The sequence below is a fragment of the Delphinapterus leucas genome, chromosome 5 (assembly GCF_059928025.1).
Source record: "Delphinapterus leucas isolate spDelLeu-1000000601 "Yukka" chromosome 5, BTC_Dleu_Yukka2, whole genome shotgun sequence".
Lineage (NCBI taxonomy): Eukaryota > Metazoa > Chordata > Mammalia > Artiodactyla > Monodontidae > Delphinapterus > Delphinapterus leucas.
In genome coordinates, this window is record NC_143133.1 from 100,774,772 (window position 1) to 100,795,820 (window position 21,049).

General features: G+C 36.3%; 1 protein-coding gene across 25 annotated transcripts in view; it reads left to right on the forward strand.

Moving 5' to 3' along the window:
* Positions 1-21,049, forward strand: part of PTPN13 (protein tyrosine phosphatase non-receptor type 13) — a 264,276-nt gene that overhangs the window by 83,760 nt on the left and 159,467 nt on the right. For 24 of the 25 annotated variants that reach the window (XR_016393354.1, XM_022561623.3, XM_089912233.1 and 21 more), the window contains 3 exons: positions 13,585-13,650; positions 15,756-15,941; positions 19,695-19,782. Coding sequence is in view for 24 of the 25 variants with exons in the window: in XM_022561623.3 (XP_022417331.1) it covers positions 13,585-13,650; positions 15,756-15,941; positions 19,695-19,782 (340 nt within the window). In the remaining variant the exon portion in view is untranslated. The remainder of the gene's footprint in view (positions 1-13,584; positions 13,651-15,755; positions 15,942-19,694; positions 19,783-21,049) is intronic. The other variant, XM_089912237.1, reaches the window with a different exon arrangement.

The following is a 21,049-nucleotide window of genomic DNA, read 5'->3' on the forward strand; positions in this document are numbered from 1 at the left end:
TTGAAAATTGTGAATCACTGTATTGTACACCTGTAACTTATGTAATATTGTACAGTAATTATACTTCAATTAAAAAATAAAATGATCATGTATTCCAAGAGGTTCATATTTAAAAATTCAAACTAGTTTTATAAAAATGTATGGATCTAAGAAAAAATATGAAAAAAATGTGAGCCATTATTAATTCATGTTTTAAAATACTTATTAAATGCCTGCTCTGTTTAAAACACTGTGCTTGGGAGGAAGATACAAAAATAACTGGACCTTCCTTCCTTCCTTCCTCCCCCCCCTCCCTCCTTCCTTCCTTCCTTCCTTCCTTCCTTCCTTCCTTCCTTCCTTCCCTCCCTCCCTCTGTCCCTCCCTCCCTTCCCTCCCTCCCTCACTTCTTTCATACTTCCCTCCTTCCTTCTTTCTTTCCTTCTCTTTTTTTCTTTCTCTCTCATTATTTGTCAACTTGATGTTTTTACAGTAGCAATGATCTGGTTAATGTTTTTTATTAAATAGATGTTCTAATATATTTATAACCTTTTTTGTGAGTTTTTCTAAGATACTTAAAGAATTTTAAGATTTATTTTTCAGTCTTTGTATTTTATGTCAACACTTTCTTGTGTGGAAAATATTTTTAAAATTTGTTAATGATTATACATATGTATACATATATGTATATCTATAATATAAGGCAAATTGAAATGAATGCTATATAGAGGGATAAAGTAGTTTGGAAATTTCGAAGAGAAGCAATTTCTAATTTAGAATGATACCGCAGAGAAGGTAGCATTTGTGTTGAGCTACGAAGAGTGAGTACGATTTAGAAAATTGAAGATAGGTAGAAATGGGGATTCCCCTCAGTGTTGCTGTGATGTGTAATGCTAAGGGGTAGGAAATTGTCCACTGTGATAGAGGAATGTTTGGTCAGACTGGCTGGGCTGTAGCATTAGCTACCTGGAAGGCTGTGGTTAAAGGGAGACTATAGGTCAGAATGAAGAACACTTTGAATGCCAGAACTTGAGACTTTCTTCTGGGGCATATTTTTAGGAGAGTGATATGATATAATTTGTTATTTCAGAGGGTAAGTTTGATGAAAGTGGATAACTAGGTGAGATAAAAGATTATGTAAGAATCTAACTGGGACACTTTAATAATCTGGGGGAAAGATCTAAAAATCGTGCAATGCCTTGGAACTATAGAGGTGAGGATAATGGGGTTATAGTGGAAGCAAACCTGACAGAGTTTTGACAGTTGATTTGATGAAACAATGAGATGGAAATGTTTATGATAGAAATATCCAGTCTGAGGATGGTGATGCCATTAACATCAGAAGATGTAATTTCATTGTCAAGGCTATGAAAAGAAATTTTGGAACATATATATATTGTGTGTAGCAAGCTGTGATAATTTAGATAGGGAACTTTGGAGAATTCAGAATTTGCTATGAATATCATTTCCCATAATCAGTGCATATAGGTTCAAAAATTAACCTAATACTTTACTAATAGTAAAATTGTGAAATCAAAAAGTATGTGCATTTAAATTTTTGACATATGGTTGACCCTTGAGCAACGCCACTTTGAACTGCATGGGCCCACTTACTCAGTTAAGTACAGATTCCTTAACAAAACATAGACAACCTCTCCAGAGTCTGATTCCAACCATATTTCAACTCCTCTCTTTCAGAGTCACAAGTTGTAGTCAGTTATTATTAAACAGGTCTTATGCTTTGTGGCTTCACTCTCTTTTTTTTACATCTTTATTGGAGTATATTTGCTTTACAGTGGTGTGTTAGTTTCTGCTTTATAACAAAGTGAATCAGTTATACATATACATATGTTCCCATATCTCTTCCCTCTTGTGTCTCCCTTCCTCCCACCCTCCCTATCCCATCTCTCTAGGTGGTCACAAATCACGAAGTTGATCTCCCTGTGCTATGTGGCTGCTTCCCACTAGCTATCTATTTTACGTTTGGTAGTGTATATATGTCCATGCCACTCTCTCACTTTGGCACAGCTTACCCTTCCCCCTCCCCATATCCTCAAGTCCATTCTCTAGTAGGTCTGTGTCTTTATTCCTGTCTTACCCCTAGGTTCTTCATGACATTTTTTTTTCTTAAATTCCATATATATGTGTTAGCATACTGTATTTGTCTTTCTCTTTCTGACTTACTTCACTCTGTATGACAGACTCTACCTCATTACAAATAGCTCAATTTCGTTTCTTTTTATGGCTGAGTAATATTCCATTGTATATATGTGCCACATCTTTATCCATTCATCTGATGATGGACACTTAGGCTGTTTCCATCTCCTGGCTTTTGTAAATAGAGCTGCAATGAACATTTTGGTACATGACTCTTTTTGAATTATGGTTTTATCAGGGTATATGCCCAGTAGTGGGATTGCTTGGTCATATGGTACTTATATTTCTGGTTTTTTAAGGAACCTCCATACTGTTCTCCATAGTGGCTGTACCAATTCACATTCCCACCAGCAGTGCAAGAGGGTGCCCTTTTCTCCACACCCTCTCCAGCATTTATTGTTTCTAGATTTTTTGATGATGGCCATTCTGACTGGTGTGAGATGATATCTCATTGTAGTTTTGATTTGCATTTCTCTAATGATTAATGATGTTGAGCATTCTTTCATGTGTTTGTTGGCAGTCTGTATATCTTCTTTGGAGAAATGTCTATTTAGGTCTTCTGCCCATTTTTTGGATTGGGTTGTTTGTTTTTTGCTATTGAGCTGCATGAGCTGCTTGTAAATTTTGGAGGTTAATCCTTTGTCAGTTGCTTCATTAGCAAATATTTTCTCCCACTCTGAGGGTTGTCTTTTGGTCTTGTTTATGGTTTCCTTTGCTGTGCAAAAGCCATGAAGTTTCATTAGGTCCCGTTTGTTTATTTTTGTTTTTATTTCCATTTCTCTAGGAGGTGGGTCCAAAAGGATGTTGCTGTGATTTATGTCATACAGTGTTCTGCCTATGTTTTCCTCTAAGAATTTGATAGTTTCTGGCCTTACATTTAGGTCTTTAATCCATTTTGAGCTTATTTTTGTGTATGGTGTTAGGGAGTGATCTAATCTCATACTTTTACATGTATCTGTCCAGTTTTCCCAGCACCACTTATTGAAGAGGCTGTCCTTTCTCCACTGTACATTCCTACCACCTTTATCAAAGATAAGTTGTCCATATGTGCGTGGGTTTATCTCTGGGCTTTCTATCTTGTTCCATTGAGCTATCTTTCTGTTTTTGTGCCAGTACCATACTGTCTTGATGACTGTAGCTTTGTAGTATAGTCTGAAGTCAGAGAGCCTGATTCCTCCAGCTCCGTTTTTCTTTCTCAAGATTGCTTTGGCTATTCGGGGTCTTTTGTGTTTCCATACAAATTGTGAAATTTTTTGTTCTAGTTCTGTGAAAAATGCCAGTGGTAATTTGATAGGGATTACATTGAATCTGTAGATTGCTTTGGGTAGTAGAGTTATTTTCACAATGTTGATTCTTCCAATCCAAGAACATGGTATATCTCTCCATCTATTTGTGTCATGTTTAATTTCTTTCATCAGTGTCTTGTAATTTTCTGCATAGAGGTCTTTTGTCTCCTTAGGTAGGTTTATTCCTAGATATTTTATTCTTTTTGTTGCAATGGTAAATGGGAGTGTTTTCTTGATTTCACTTTCAGAGGTTTCATCATTAGTGTATAGGAATGCCAGAGATTTCTATGCATTAATTTTGTATCCTGCTACTTTACCAAATTCATTGATTAGCTCTAGTAGTTTTCTGGTAGCATCTTTAGGATTCTCTGTGTATAGTATCATGTCATCTGCAAACAGTGACAGCTTTACTTCTTCTTTTCCAATTTGGATTCCTTTTATTTCCTTTTCTTCTCTGATTGCTGTGGCTAAAACTTCCAAAACTATGATGAATAAGAGTGGTGAGAGTGGGCAACCTTGTCTTGTTCCTGATCGTAGTGGAAATGCTTTCAGTTTTTCACCAATGAGGACGATGTTGGCTGTGGGTTTGTCATATATGGCCTTTATTATGTTGAGGAAAGTTCCCTCTGTGCCTACTTTCTGCAGGCTTTTTATCATAAATGGGTGTTGAATTTTGTTGAAAGCTTTCACTGCATGTATTGAGATGACCATATGGTTTTTTTCCTTCAATTTGTTAATATGGTGTATCACATTGATTGATTTGCGTATATTGAAGAATCCTTGCATTCCTGGAATAAAACCCACTTGATCATGGTGTGTGATCCTTTTAATGTGCTGTTGGATTCTGTTTGCTAGCATTTTGTTGAGGATTTTTGCATCTGTGTTCATCAGTGATATTGGCCTGTAGTTTTCTTTCTTTGTGACATCCTTGTCTGGTTTTGGTATCAAGGTGATGGTGGCCTCGGAGAAGGAATTTGGGAGTGTTCCTCCCTCTGCTATATTTTGGAAGAGTTTGAGAAGGATAGGTGTTAGCTCTTCTCTAAATGTTTGATAGAATTCGCCTGTGAAGCCATCTGGTCCTGGGCTTTTGTTTGTTGGAAGATTTTTAATCGCAGTTTCAATTTCATTGCTATTGGTCTGTTCATATTTTCTATTTCTTCCTGATTCAGTCTTGGCAGGTTGCATTTCTAACAATTTGTCCATTTCTTCCAGATTGTCCATTTTATTGGCATAGAGTTGCTTGTAGTAATCTCTCATGATCTTTTGTATTTCTGCAGTGTCAATTGTTATTTCTCCTTTTTCATTTCTAAATCTATTGATTTGAGTCTTCTCCCTTATTTTCTTGATGAGTCTGTTTAATGGTTTATCAATTCCGTTTATCTTCTCAAAGAACCAGCTTTTAGTTTTATTGATCTTTGCTATTGTTTCCTTCATTTCTTTTTCATTTATTTCTGATCTGATCTTTATGATTTCTTTCCTTCTGCTAACTTTGGCGTTTTTTTGTTCTTCTTTCTCTAATTGCTTTAGGTGCAAGGTTAGGTTGTTTATTCGAGATGTTTCTTGTTTCTTAAGGTAGGATTGTATTGCTATAAACTTCCATCTTAGAACTGCTTTTGCTGCATCCCATAGGTTTTGGGTTGTCGTGTCTCCATTGTCATTTGTTTCTACTTATTTTTTAATTTCCTCTTTGATTTCTTCAGTGATCACTTCGTTATTAAGTAGTGTATTGTTTAGTCTCCATGTGTTTGTATTTTTTACAGATCTTTTCCTGTAATTGGTATCTACTCTCATAACGTTGTGGTCGGGAAAGATACTTGAAACAATTTCAATTTTCTTAAATTTACCAAGGCTTGACTTGTGACCCAAGAAATGATCTATCCTGGAGAATGTTCCATGAGCAGTTGAGAAAAATGTGTATTCTGTTGTTTTTGAATGGAATGTCCTATAAATATCAATTAAGTCCATCTTGTTTAATGTATCATTTAAAGCTTGTGTTTTCTTATTTATTTTCATTTTGGATGATCTGTCCATTGGTGAAAGTGGGGTGTTAAAGTCCCCTACTATGAATGTGTTACTGTCGTTTTCCCCTTTTATGGCTGTTAGTATTTGCCTTATGTATTGAGGTGCTCCTATGTTGGGTGCATAAATATTTACAATTGTTATATCTTCTTCTTGGATCGATCCCTTGATCATTATGTAGTGTCCTTCTTTGTCTCTTCTAATAGTCTTTATTTTAAAGTCTATTTTGTCTGATAAGAGAATTGCTACTCCAGCTTTCTTTTGGTTTCCATTTGCATGGAATATCTTTTTCCATCCCCTCACGTTCAGTCTGTATGTGTCCCTCGGTCTGAAGTGGGTCTCTTGTAGACAGCATATATATGGGTCTTGTTTTTGTATCTATTCAGCCAGTCTGTGTCTTTTGATGTGAGCATTTAATCCATTTACATTTAAGGTAATTATCGATATGTATGTCCCTATTGCCATTTTCTTAATTGTTTTGGGTTTGTTATTGTAGGTCTTTTCCTTCTCTTGTGTTTCTTGCCTAGAGAAGTTCCTTTAGCATTTGTTGTAAAGCTGGTTTGGTGGTGCTGAACTCTCTCAGCTTTTGCTCATCTGTAAAGGTTTTGATTTCTACATCAAATCTGAATGAGATCCTTGCTGGGTAGAGTAATCTTGGTTGTAGGTTTTTCTCCTTCATCACTTTAAATATGTCCTGCCAGTCCCTTCTGGCTTGCAGAGTTTCTGCTGAGAGATCAGCTGTTAACCTTATGGGGATTCCCTTGTGTGTTATTTGTTGTTTTTTCCTTAGTGCTTTTAATACGTTTTCTTTGTATTTAATTTTTGACTGATTAATACGTGTCTTGGCATGTTTCTCCTTGGATTTATCCTGTATGGGACTCTCTGTGCTTCCTGGACTTGATTAACTATTTCCTTTCCCATATTAGGGAAGTTTCAACTATAATCTCTTCAAATATTTTCTCAGTCCCTTTCTTTTTCTCTTCTTCTTCTGGAACCCCTATAATTCAAATGTTGGTGTGTTTAATGTTGTCCCACAGGTCTCAGAGTGTCCTCAGTTCTTTTCATTCTTTTTTCTTTATTCTGCTCTGCAGTGGTTATTTCCAGTATTTTATCTTCCAGGTCACTTATCCGTTCTTCTGCCTCAATTATTCTGCTATTGATCCCTTCTAGAGTATTTTTAATTTCATTTATTGTGTTGTTCATCATTGCTTGTTTCATCTTTAGTTCTTCTAGGTCCTTGTTAAATATTTCTTGAATTTTCTCTATTCTATTTCCAAGATTTTGGATCATCTTTACTATCATTATTCTGAATTCTTTTTCAGGTAGACTGCCTATTTCCTCTTCATTTGTTAGGTCTGGTGGGTTTTTATCTTGCTCCTTCACGTGCTGTGTGTTTTTCTGTCTTCTCATTTTGCTTATCTTACTGTGTTTGGGGTCTCCTTTTTGCAGGCCGCAGGTTCATAGTTCCCGTTGTTTTTGGTGTCTGCCCCCCATGGCTAAAGTTGGTTCAGTGGGTTGTGTAAGCATCCTGGTGGAGGGGACTGGTGCCTGTGTTCTGGTGGAAGAGGCTGGATCTTGTCTTTCTGGTGAGCAGGTCCACTTCTGGTGGTGTGTTTTGTGTTGTCTGTGGACTTATTATGATTTTAGGCAGCCTCTCTGCTAATGGGTGGGGTTGTGTTCCTGTCTTGCTTGTTGTTTGGCATAGGGTGTCCAGCACTGTAGCTTGCTGGTCGTTGAGTGAAGCTTGGTGTTGGTGTTGAGATGAAGATCTCTGGAAGATTTTTGCCGTTTCATATTACGTGGAGCTGGGAGGTCTCTTGTGGACCAGTGTCCCGAAGTTGGCTCTCCCACCTCAGAGGCACAGCACTGACTCCTGGCTGCAGCATCAAGAGCATTTCATCCACACGGCTCAGAATAAAAGGGAGATAAAGTAGAATGAATGAAAGAAAGAGAATAAAAGAAAATCAAATAAAGTAAGGTAAAATAAAATAAAGTTTTCAAAATAAAAAAATTATTATTAAGAAAAAAAGTTTTCTTAAGTAAAAAAAAAAAAAACAACGGACGGATAGTACCCTAGAACAAATGGTGAAAGCGAAGCTATACTGACAAAATCTCACACAGAAGCATACACATACACACTCACAAAAAGAGGAAAAGGGGAAAAAATAATAAATCTTGTTCTCAAAGTCCATCTCCTTAATTTGGGATGATTCGTTGTCTATTCAGGTATTCCACAGCTGCAGGGTACATCAAGTTGATTGTGGAGATTTAATCTGCTGCTCCTGAGGCTGCTGGGAGAGATTTCCCTTTCTCTTCTTTGTTCACACAGCTCCCGGGGTTCAGCTTTGGATTTGTCCCTGCCTCTGCATGTACGTCGCCGGAGGGCGTCTGCTCTTTGCTCAGATAGCACGGGGTTAAAGGAGCCGCTGATTCGGGGGCTCTGGCTCACTCAGGCTGGGGGGGAGGGAGCGGTACGGAGTGCGGGGTGAGCCTGTGCGGCAGAGGCCTGCGTGACGTTGCACCAGCCTGAGGCGCGTGCGTTCTCCCGAGGAAGTTGTCCCTGGATCCCGGGACCCTGGCAGTGGCGGGCTGCACAGGCTCCCCAGAAGGGAGGTGTTGATAGTGACCTGTGCTCGCACACAGGCTTCTTGGTGGTGGCAGCAGCAGCCTTAGCGTCTCATGCCTGTCTCTAGCCGCCGCTCGCGCCCGTCTCTGGAGCTTCTTTAAGCACAGCTCTTAATCCCCTCTCCTCGTGCACCAGGAAACAAAGAGGGAAGCTGGCTTCACTGTTTTGTATAACAATGCTCTTCTGCATTTCTACATGTCCACATCCTCTGTACCAACCATTTCAATCAGCATCTATTGAGAACTTATATATTCTACAGTATATTAGGCCATAGGGTTACAAAGATGAATAAGAAATAGTCCTGGGAGTTCCTTGGTGGCACAGTGGTTAAGAATCTGCCTGCCAGTGCAGGGGACACAGGTTCGAACCCTGGTCCGGGAAGATCCTACATGCTGCGGAGCAACTAAGCCCGTGTGCCACAACTACTGAGCCTGAGCTCTAGAGCCCACGTTCCGCAGCAAGAGAAGCCACCGCAATGAGAAGCCTGCACACCGCAACAAACTGTAGCTCCTCCTCGCCGCCCGCATGCAGCATTGAAGACCCAATGCAGCCAAAAATAAATAAATACATTAAAAAAAAAAAGAAATAGTTCTTAACCTCAAAGGGCCAGCAGTGTAATGGACAGATAGAAAAAAAGAAATTAATGATAGTAGTAATAGTAATGGAAATATATACAGTAATAGTGGATCTGTACAAAATATTAAGAGAACACGGAGAAGGGACACATGACCTACATTCAAACCTCAGCTTAAACTCCCCCTGCTTTAAATTTCTTCTATAATCAGAAGTAATCTTGTCCTTTTGAATTTCCTTAGCACAAATGTACTACTTCTACTTTGTTTAATAGATGCATACATATATATTCATATAGGTTTCTTCTTAGAGTTCTGATTCTAGGAAGGGTACAACAGATTAAAGCCGTGGTTTTGAATCAGAGGCTGCTTTATCTTCCAGTGGACATTTGGCAATGTCTTGAGACATTTTTAGTTGTCATAACTGGTGGGAGGGCAGGGGGAAGAGGAGGAAGGTAGTTCTACTGGCATCTAGTGAGTAGAGGCCAGGGGTACTACTGTTATCCTACACAGGATAAATATCCACAGACTGCTGTCCGCAGCAAAGATCCCAAATGTCAGTAGTACAGAGGAGTATAAGCCCTGGTTTAGAGGTCAAGAATATGGCTCTGGAGCCAGAATTTGAATCCCGCCCCTAGCACTTAACTACCTGTGTGACCTTGGACAAAAGTTACTTTCTCTCTCTGTAGTTATTGAATAAGCTGGAGTACAAACTGTAAGGTTGACACACAGTAAACGTTATGTACATGCTTGCTGTTGATATTCTTATGTATTAGTATATGGTAGTATTATTGATCCAGAATGAGATATTTATATTTTACCACAATCCCAAGCTTAGTGACTTTCAGAAAAAATGTTGAATGACTAAATGGATAGTTAATTAGCTCTTCTATAAATGGTATCTTCTAGAACCAGTTCCTTTATCGTTTAACCCTGTGTATGAATCATCATTATCAAAAGCAGCCACTTCTACAAGAAACCATCCTGGCTTGCTATTACACTAAGGGAAAGGAATAGATTTTCTCTGTACTATCCATCAGGAACAGATAGGTACTGAGATCTTTGATACAAATAGGACCTTGGCAAAGATCACAAAGCAAAAAATTCCCTTGGAAGCTAAATAAATATGCAGTAGAAGTGAGAGGCAGATCAAAACCTTTTTAAAAAAAAAAACTTCTAATGCCTGACTTCTTTTAATATGGGCCATCGTATTCTCCTTTTTTTCTGTTTATGTAAAAACCAAAGAAACATATGAAGCCCAAATACTTGCCTGTTTTTGAATAATCACTCCTTGTATGACCTTCTCCTTTCCATATGACTGTAACTAAACTATAACCCATTCATTGCTATTTATCAACCAGGTGAACTAAGTGCTCTCAGTGGTATTGCAGCGTTACTGTGTTAATTTAGTTACACTGTAGTATCACTGATCTTCTTTCTGCCTGTATCTTTTCAGGTTGCATCAACAGTAAAAACTCTTAGCTTATGAATAATGTATATGGAAGTATTATCCATATTTACTTTACAGATTATTTTGGAATAAATGTAAAAATAAAGCATTTTTCTTTGTATACTGTACAAACTTTTTCTCAAATATTAATAATATTTCTCTAATATTAGATACCAGATATTGTTATACATTAACAAAGATCTGATGTACCTGGAGTTATTTATTTAACAAAATTTTAAATGATTTTTAAAATATTAAAAATTTTGAACCCATAAAGCACTATCCTAATAAAATAGCAACTATAATTTCTGCATGTTTTTTCTATATATAGATATTTCATATCTATATGTATCAAGCAGGGGTCTCCAGAGAAACCGGATCAATAGGATATGTGTGTGTGTGTGTGTATATAAAGAGACTCTTATTAGCTCATGTAATTATGGAGGCAGACAAGTCCCAAGATCTCCAAGGTGAGCCAGCAAGCTGGAGACCCAGGAGAGCCAATGGTGTAGTTCTGGTCTGAGAACCAGGTGAACTGAGGGTGTAGTTCCACAATGAAGGCCAACAGGCTCAGGACCCAGGAAGAGCTGGTATTTCGGATCAAACCCAAGGGCAACAAAAAGTTGATGTCCTAGTTTGAAGGCAGTCAGACAGAAAGTTCTTTCTTATCTGGGGGTGGGTAAACTATTTTGTTCTCTTCAGGCCTTCAAATAATTGGATGAGGACCACGTATATTGGGGAGAGCAGTCTGCATCCAAAAACAGTCTCACAGAAACACCCAGAATAATGTTTGACCAAATATCTACGCATCCCATGGTCCAGTCAAGTTGACACATAAAATTAATCATTATACTATATACATAAATGATCAACAGATGTATAATTTTATAACCTAGTTTTTAAAATGATGTTAATAATTTTATATAGTCTTGTATAAAAATTATTAAAATAAAATAACTTAATTAGCCTCCTGACAAGTAAATGTAGTAAAGAATCTTAAAATACTACCAGTATCTCAAAGGATCACAAATCAAAATTAATATATTAAGAGAAATATATTTGAGTATGCAATTAGTCATTTTTGCTAAAGGTATGAAAAATGTTTTTCATATATGAGACTCTTTGAAAAGGTGTTCCCATGTGAGGTTCTTTTGAATTCTAAACAGAAATATGATACAAATAGCCTACATCATGCTGCCTTGAACTTTATGCACATTTAATTGAATTCAATAGGCATGTATTGAATATCTATTATGTACAAGTTCTGTGTTAACTGCTAAGAGGGATATTAAGATGTGTTAAAAAGGCTTTCTCAAGGAAGACAAACAAGGACACATCTTAACTATGTTACAGGTAGTATTAGTTAACTGTTTCATTAGAGACACAAATGAAATAATAACCATCATATAAGAGAGAATGCTTTATCCTGTTTGAGAAGATTTATATAACATACATAATAGATAACATCATCTCTAGACTCTCAATAATGGGTGGAACTTTTATTGACAGATGAAAAAAGAAATTCTTGGTAGGAAGAACTGCTCAAGAAACGCTGGGAAAGAGAAAGATTTATTTTGTCAACAGAGAATTATATAGTAGTTCTGAAGTGTTAAGTGTATAGAGGAAGGAGTGATAATTGAAGGAAAACTTAAAAACCTGGAAATGGAGCTAGAGGCAGGTCAGAGTGAGCCTTGCATATCATCATAAAGAATTTGGATTTTGGGGGCTTCCCTGGTGGCACAGTGGTTGAGAGTCCGCCTGCCGATGCAGGGGGCATGGCTTCGTGCCCCAGTCCGGGAAGATCCCACATGCCGCGGAGCGTCTAGGCCCGTGAGCCATGGCCGCTGGGCCTGCGCGTCTGGAGCCTGTGCTCCGCAACGGGAGAGGCCACAACAGTGAGAGGCCCGCATACCACACACACACACACACACACAAAGAATTTGGATTTTTGAAAATTGGGAGCCATGAAAATATTTGAAAAGAGGAAAAACTAATCTGTAATTTAGGAATCATTTAGGAGGCAATACTAGGAATAGATTAAAATGCTGTGAGATTGTAAGGATACCCAGTTTTATTTGTATTTACCTCACCTATATCTAAAGAGGATTTGAGACAGTTTGTATAATTAAAAAATACAGGTGAGAAAATAAGGGCAAAATGAAAAAATAAAGACAAGAAAATAAGATGGCCCTGGAGTAAGATTGGTGCAAAAAAATGCTCGTGGTAAGATTATTCAGTACTGGTGGAGATGGCCTAAAAGTCTAGCTCTGAAATCGCTTAACAGGAGAACTGGAGAATGATTACTTATAAGGATTAACTGTCCTCACTTCAGGCTGATAATCTTGCTCCCTGTTTCACAGGGGAAAAAAAGTAGAAGCGATCAGGAGACTTCTCCCAAGATACCACAACTGGACTACCTACATAAATTTTCATATTCTTTGCTTCCCTACTTCAGAAGAACTGTGACAGAGGTGTCAAGCCAACTCCTTCATTTGTGCATTAGCTTCCACTTCCTCCCGCTTACTCAGCAGTGTTCTCCCAACAGTCTCCTCTCTCTCCTGCGGTTCCAGTTTTCCCTGTTGGATCATTCCTACCAGCATAAAATTATGTTGTCCTTTCTTCAGTCTTTAAGAAGCAAACAAACAATGAAAAAGGAATCTTTTCTGACCCAACTTTTTTCTCTATCTACTGCTACCCCATCCATTCTTAGTAAGAAAAATGCTAATCAAAACTGCAATGAGATTTTTTTTCTCTTTTCAGTTTGGTAAAAATCCAAATCTTCATAACACATTCTATGAATAAGGCTTGTGAAAAAATCATATGTTGCTGGTAGAAATGCAAAATGATAAAACGTCTGTGGGGAAAATCTGACAAAATGTATCAAAACTATAGATGATTTTACTCTTTTATTCATAATCTAAGAGAGTCAATTCAAGAGGAATACCTGCACGTGCAAAATGACATCACAAGGCTGTTTGCTAAAACATTATTTATAATAGCAAAAGTTTAGGAAAATTCTAATTGCCCATTAATAACAGATCAGTTAAGTAAACAATGCTATAGCCACAAAATGGAGTTCTACGCAGCAGTAAAAAGAATGAGATCTCTAAACATTGATATGGAAATGGCTGTCTTGTTAAATTAAAACTGCAAGGTGTTGAGTAATTTTTTAAATTTCTGACCTTTTGTAAAAGAAGGGGAAAGTAAGACTATTCATATTTGCTTGAGCTTTCATAAAGAAACTTTAAGTAAGAACTAATAAAATTGATTACTCATAGCAGACAGTCTAGAAAGTTGCGGGGGAAAAAAAAAGTCTGTTCTGATCATTTCCAGTCTTATTTTCTGTTTTAAGCTCTCACATACTTTAATGCAAAATATGAAATGATGATTTTCTCAAATCATGTGTTGCACTCTCTTTGGAGCAAAGTCATGAATATATAGTACTTGCTAAATTAAGTTTTTACATAAAATGATTTTTTTTAAAAATTCTGTTCCTAGATCCATATTTATTCTCTTGGAATGACATTGTATTGGGGGGCTGATCATGAAGTACCTCAGAGCCAAGTAAGTCAAGTTGTCACATTTGTACAACTTTACACTTTTTAAGAAGTTCTGTGTATTTATGTGTTCTACAGTGTGTTGTCAGGCACACCAGTGTTTCTATACTGGTTGTTCACATTAATAATGTCACACTCTCAGAATGAAATAATAAAGTACTAAAGAAATTATTTTTCTTAGACTGTTCTTAGAATTATAGCAGTCACTACCTGTTTCAACAGTTCACTCTGCGAAATATAGTAGCCTCTTCAAAATTATAGCGAGAGAAATGGGAGTCCACTTTATTTCTTTTAATTTAATGACTGATAAAGGGGGATTGTAAATTTCTTTGATGATTCATTCTTGAACAGGAAGTGATAACCTTTTTTGATGCAAAAACTGTAGGAATAATAGTAGCTCTAACTATGTCTCAGAGTTTATACTTCATTACTTTTTCTCTTGTCACTTCAAAATCATACTTCACTACTCCTGCAGCAGCAGACACAGATATTAAAGTAACTTGTGGAGTCTTAGGCTCTGATGATCATTGGGCTGCTTCTAGTCTTTATTTTCTAAAATAACTGTTTTCCTGAAGACACAATAGTAAACATAGTAATAAATATAATCAAAAATTTTAAAATAACTGTATTTCATCAAAGATGTAGCATACAGAATTGTGTCATTTTAGGCATTTAGGACTCCAAACAAAAGTAACTAAGTGTGGTTTTTTTTTTTTATCAAATTAAGAAGGAGTAAGTATTTTAGGCTTTTATTCTAAAATTCAGACATCTTAAGATCCATGAAAAACGAATGATAGTCTTCAACTTGGTTTGGTTTCATTTTACATCATGAAAAATACTGTATATTTACTTTCCTCAGTTTCAATTCTATAAATATAAATGAGAAACTTAAATTATTACTGGAAATAATAGGGTCATTTTATAGAACCTAACTTACATGTAAAATGTGATCACAGCCTATAAATAACACTTTCTCTTTTCTGGTAACTGAAAATAAAGTCAATATATCTATAATGTGTAAATTGGATGGGAAGTATAAACATTTACTTCTATTTTACTGTCAGATATCATAACTGTTTTGGAAATATTTAATATTAATTCAGAAGTATTTATTAAGCACCTACCTTATGTCAGACACTGTACCAGACACTAGGAATATAATGTCCCATGTCTGTGGAGTCCTATCACAGGTACAGACAACCAAAATAACCAATTACAATGCAATGTGACAAATGCTATGTTAGGGAAAATGGAGGGTGCTATGGAAGACCAAGATTGGAGCCTCTAACTAGACTTGGAGGGTTAGAATAGGTTTATTAAAGGACATTGCTGCTAAGCTGAGCTCTAAAAGATGAAATATAATACCAAATGGATGAGAAGTGGAAGGGAAGGGTCACAGGTAAAGCATATGTTTAAGCCAAAGTGGATGTACCAGTTCAAACTCCCATAAGCAATGCTTTTCTCCTCACCACTACTTCGTATTATCAGTCTTTTATTTTAACCATTCTACTGAGTATATATATATAGTGACTTCTTTCTGTGGTTTTAATTTGCATTTCTTGGTATGATTATTGGACATTTAGATATAATATTCTATAAATTATGTCAACTAATTAAAAAAAAAACTCACATTTTGGCTTCTGTTTCACCAGCATAATGACAACTTATATTTAAATGACCTTGAGTCATTGCAGTATTTGAAATCCCTTCTAAGTTATCATGAGTGTCAAATTACATTAAATATATATCAAATATATTCCTTTTTTGAAATGTTAGGAAATTGTTTATTCCCCCCAAGTAGTGTATATATATAAACTGCTTACCAAAATACTTGGATAACCAAAACATTCCATTTCTTAATCATACCAAAACACCTCAGAGTTTTTCTATAATACCTCCTACCTTAGGAGATGTCTGTTAACCAACTTCTGCTAATAAAATTTTTTGATTATAAAAATGTAAAATGCAGTCAAATATACATGCTACTAGGTAAGAAATTTATTTCCTCCAGGTGTGTTTGGTGTGGTTCCTGTGACTCTTGGAATGGTTTCTCTCATGTTAGTTAGATTTACTCACACTTGCCAACATTACCTTTTCTTTCTTTGTATGCAGCCTATCAAGCTTGGAGATCATCTCAACAGTATACTGCTTGGAATGTGTGAGGATGTTATTTATGCTCGGGTTTCTGTTCGGACTGTCCTGGACGCTTGCAGTGCCCACATTAGGAATAGCAATTGTGCACCCTCATTTTCCTACGTGAAGCAGTTGGTAAAACTGGTTCTGGGAAATCTTTCTGGGGTAAGCCACAGTTCCAATTGGTTCCTATAGTCATACTTTAAAATTTAGTAGCATTTCACAAAATTTTCTTTAAATATGGATAGCATTTTCTCAGTGAAGACTAGGAACAGGAGATTGAATTTCAGGTTCTAATGTTAATTGTTTATTTGAAACAGTACTTAAAAATCTAGAAACCCATTGCAATAATTTAGTCTCCTAGATTTTATGGGAGTTAGTCTGTTTTTAGAACTTTATTCTAGCAGGTATTATAGAATCACAGCATGTTAGAGCTGAGAAGTCTTCTTGACTCTTTTCTTACATCTTTTCCTATGGAGCTTTCAGTAAGTGATTCTACCTACTGTGAAAGTCGTATGGACATGCAAAATGGGTCTTAGAATTATTTAAGTGCACTTTCTGTTGCTTTATACCTCTTTCTTGCTCACTTATTAGTCTGGACCCCTTAGGTATTCTCAAACCCTCCCTACCTTCTTTGGACATTGGCACCTTGTATGTAAGAGGGATGCATGCTTGTATCCCTACTAGATTGTCCCAAAACTGGGACTCCTTTATTTTCTCTCTTGTCTTAGATATGAAGAATCCCAGGACTAACAATCTCTATATCTAATAGTCCCATTGCTGCATTTCTTAAGCTATATTCTATCCCATTTGCTCCAGTTTGGGACCCCCCCCCCTTGGTGTTTGATATTTGATGTAGGTCTAAACTTTATCTGCTCTGACCCTTTAGGTTATGGTGCCTAAGTCCCCCTCCTTTATGTAGGCTTTGGATAGATTTACTGCTGTCACACAGGGTTCTTGCTGGCTTCCTCTTAATTCCTCATCCCTAAGGGTTTAGTTCTGCCATCTTAACCAGGATGTCGTATGGCTGGCAGGGGTATATCCAAATTCCACATGCTTTGCCAGTTGATAAGAAACAGGCTCATAAAGTCTTCTAGGCAGATGGTTTGTAAACTGTACCCCAAGGAGCCTTTGCGATTCTGTAGTCAGAGGAAGGGAGGTAGTAGAGGCTAAGTGAAGAGAGTTCTCGGCTGTTTATTTCCCCTCCTTAACTAGAGCTGATTTATTTGTTTATATTCCTGTATGTGATTTTTTTTTTGGAACAAAGATAAAGCTACTAAAACTTTGATCTTCTATTCAGACCAAAGTTTCCCAGGTATTTTGAAATATATTTTTGTTTAAAAAATTTTCTCTATGGTCAAATAAAGTTGAGGAAAAACTATTTTAGGAAAATTAAGTATATTTTCACCGTAGAACTTCCCAGAGCCTTTAATACACTAAGTTGTATTACTAACCCTCAAGAGGGATAGGCACACAGGTGAAACATTTCCCAAACTTATATTGGCCTTTTTTCACAGATCTTCTCATAATACTGATATTCTGTAAAAACTCGCTCTGAGGAACGTTGATCTGTACTAACTCCTTCGCTTTATGGGACTTATGTTTCCTATTAATCAGCCAGGGATTTAAAAGCTATGAGATTTTGAGGGGATAGGATACAAGTAATGACTGGGTTGAAAGATAGCACTTTGAGCTAGATCCTGTAGACTAGATAGAAAGGGTAATCCAGGCAGAGGGAAGTAAACTTGTACAAATGCTGTGAGATGGGAAAGAGCAGGATGTTTGAGGAACAGTAATAAGTCTGATATGGGGTGTGCTGTGGGGTTGTTTAGTGGGAGAGAAGAATAGAAAGGTCAGTTGGAATCAGCATGTAGAGAGCCTGCCTTTCTAAGTAGAAATAATAACACTCCCCTCATCCATTGCTCTTGCCAGTCTCCTGGACATCACTGGGCAGAAGTAACTCTCACAGCTACCTTTTTTTTTTTTTGCGGTACGCGGGCCTGTCACTGTTGTGGCCTCTCCTGTTGCAGAGCACAGGCTCCCGACACGCAGGCTCAGCAACCATGGCTCACGGGCCCAGCCGCTCTGTGGCATGTGGGATCTTCCCGGACTGGGGCACAAACCTGCGTCCCCTGCATCAGCAGGCGGACTCTCAACCACTGCGCCACCAGGGAAGCCCACAGCTACCATTTTTTAAGTGTTTACTTTGTGCCAGGCACTGTGCTGAATGACTTATATGCTTTTTCACATTTATTCATCACAACCCCAGGTTGCAAGAGATAATTTCATCCTCATTTTAGAGATAATGAAACTGGGGCTCAAATAGATTAAATAACTTGCCCATGGCCACACACATGGTAAATGACAGAGACACAATTGGAATCTGGATCTCTCTGACCCCAAAGCCATTAGCTGTCAGCCATTATGCTCCTTGGAAGCTGTCATTGCCTCCAGTCGCTGATAGAGCAAGTTAGTCTTTCACTCAGTGTGAAATTCACTACAAGTGACTATAATTCTTACTTACTTAAAATTAATTAGCATAGAGTAAAAGTCAGTAGTCCAGCTTAGTTGTCCTGGTTTTTCCACTGATTTATATAGCATGTTTGACCTCAATTTTACTTAACTGTAAAATAGGAATAATGGTACATACCATCCACCCATATTACTGAACAGCTTTGAAAATAATTATTTCAATGTTGATGAGCTGCTTCAAGGTCCTTAGAATTTTTCCTTGCTATTTCTCCCTTTATTGTAATATGAAGATAATAATAATATATACCTCATGAGGTTTTTGGATAATTAACATAAAGTATTGTAAAGCCCTTAAGGTAGTGCCTGCTTTATAGTAATTGCTCAGTAAATGACAACTATTATTAATAGTAGTGTCAATGCAGGAATTCACAAAGATGATACAGGATTTTATCTCTTCAGTTACTGCCAATATAGTGCAATGTGGACCAGTATTATTTATATAATTTAAATAACATCATTTCAGAAATAGTTCCATTTAAGTCTTCTTATAGGTAGGAAGCATAATACCTCGAATACTACCTTAAATGGATTTTTAATGCATACTTAAATAAGTTTCACTCATGGAGGAATATTAGAATGTGTGTGTGTGTGTGTGTGTAAACAGATAAGTGTGCATGTTCTTGGTGCCAGAGTTAAGTAATTTCTCTTCACCATTCTCTCTCCTTACATTTATTTCTTGAAGTTTCTACTCTAATTGTTCAGCTGAATAAACTCAGTATTCTAACATTTCACCCCTTGTAATGTGGAATTTGATGTGCTTTATTTTGAACAAGTGCCCTCGGTTGAAGTTATTAAAGTTTAAGACTACTTAAACGTTTTGTTCTAAAGTGTCTCAAAAGAGCATTGATTTAAATTTGTCATCCCTCAATATGTCTATTTAGTTTAAAATATTTCTCAAATGTAATTTCTGGCAGGCAAAATCTAGAAAATTATTTTCGAAAATAATTTAAATCAGCACCCTCAGTGCATAGTTGCAATTAGGAGAGAGCTTTATCATACCAGAATTAATATGGTTTTAAAATTATAGTCACACTTGAGAGGTGAAAGTGGTTATCAGTTTGGAAAAAAAAAGAATACTTCAAGTGTGTTGTTTTGAAATGGAACTCATTTTAACTACTTTAATTTGGCTAATTTTGTTCCCTAGTTAGCAGATTAGTCTTTGACAGATGTTTCTTGGCTTTTATTTCCTGAAGATGAATTGGCCAAAACTAAGCTACGTAAATCTTATCCAAGGAATATATATTGACAATAGCAGACGTGGAGTGTTTTTACTTAAATGTTATCCTCTCCAAAAATTATCTAACTGGTGTCATTCTGTAGACAATTACCATGAAAATAAAAGGGAGATTCTATTGTCAAACTTGACTTTTGATTACCTATGTACAGACGGATCAGCTTTCCCGTAACAGTGAGCAAAAGCCTGATCGAAGCCAGACTATCCGAGACCGATTGAGAGGAAAAGGATTACCAACAGGTAAGAGTATATTAATAGGAAACTTTTAGGCTTTAACCTTAGTTATTGTTTCCTTTACAAAATCATACTTAACCTAGCTTGGAAATCTGGTAATTGTGACCATAATCATAACATAAGTGTGCAAAGTGGAGGCACCGTACAGATAAGGAATGCTATGTGTATTAATATATAAATCCACGATAGTTATGCAGAAAATGTTAATACAATCAGGACACCATGGTAAATAATTTCTTTCCCAGTATTGTTATTGTAGCAATAATATCATTTTTTACTTTATCATGGTATTTTGTATTAAAAATACATTTTAAAGTACGACAAAACACATATTTATGAACATAAATGCTACTAAAACAAAGGTTTCAGAAAGCAACATTATTCTTGTTGCATACTGTTATTTTCTATTCTGTTTCTTTTTTTAATGCTAATCGCACCCCACTAAATTGATTTTATGACCAACGAATTTCATGACTTAGAGTTACCAAATACTAACTGAGGTTATATGATGCTGACTAAGTAAAGACTGATGAAGAGTGGTTTTGCTATTTGCCAGTAGCATTAGATAATTATAGGTTCTACATAGTTATTAAATTGATTTTTTAAGGAAATGAATAGAAATTCAAAACACAAGAAATGGAAGTAGAAAAACTAAATTTTTATCTGAAAGCTTATTTTTCAGTGGTAAGTTTCAAGCTTGGCTTATTTATAAAATGAACTTTTGTTTTTGTTGATTATCTTTGTTCCCTTTTCATCAAGCAATATTGATAATTATAATTTAAACATTAACAAAAATATTTTGTGGGTGAAATATTTTATTGTCTTAAGTCTTGAAGCTGGGGTTAAAGTAAATGTAAATATTGCTTAAATATATTCTAATAAAACATTCTAATTGATATAGTCAGATTAAAATGTTAAGATGTTTAACTGCTTAATTAGATAATCAGAGCACAGCTATCTTATTTAAAACCTATGAGAAACTCTCATTGTGAAAACTAAATATAGACATTTGATTATCTGGACTAAAAGTTTTGCAGAATTCAGAACTCATGTCTGAGAGGGAAGGATATGCCCTAAGCAAGTGTACTGCTTATCTTAAGAAGTCAAAGAAAAGCAATGAAATCATTTCTAATGGAGTGATTCTGTAATAATGCAGTTAGTTCTGTGTCTGTTTTGGTACTTTCATTTTACTTATTGAGAATAAGGATTGTTTTTCTGAAAAGGTACTTAGCTTTCATATCATCAATATAGTCAATTTACTTCAGGTTACATA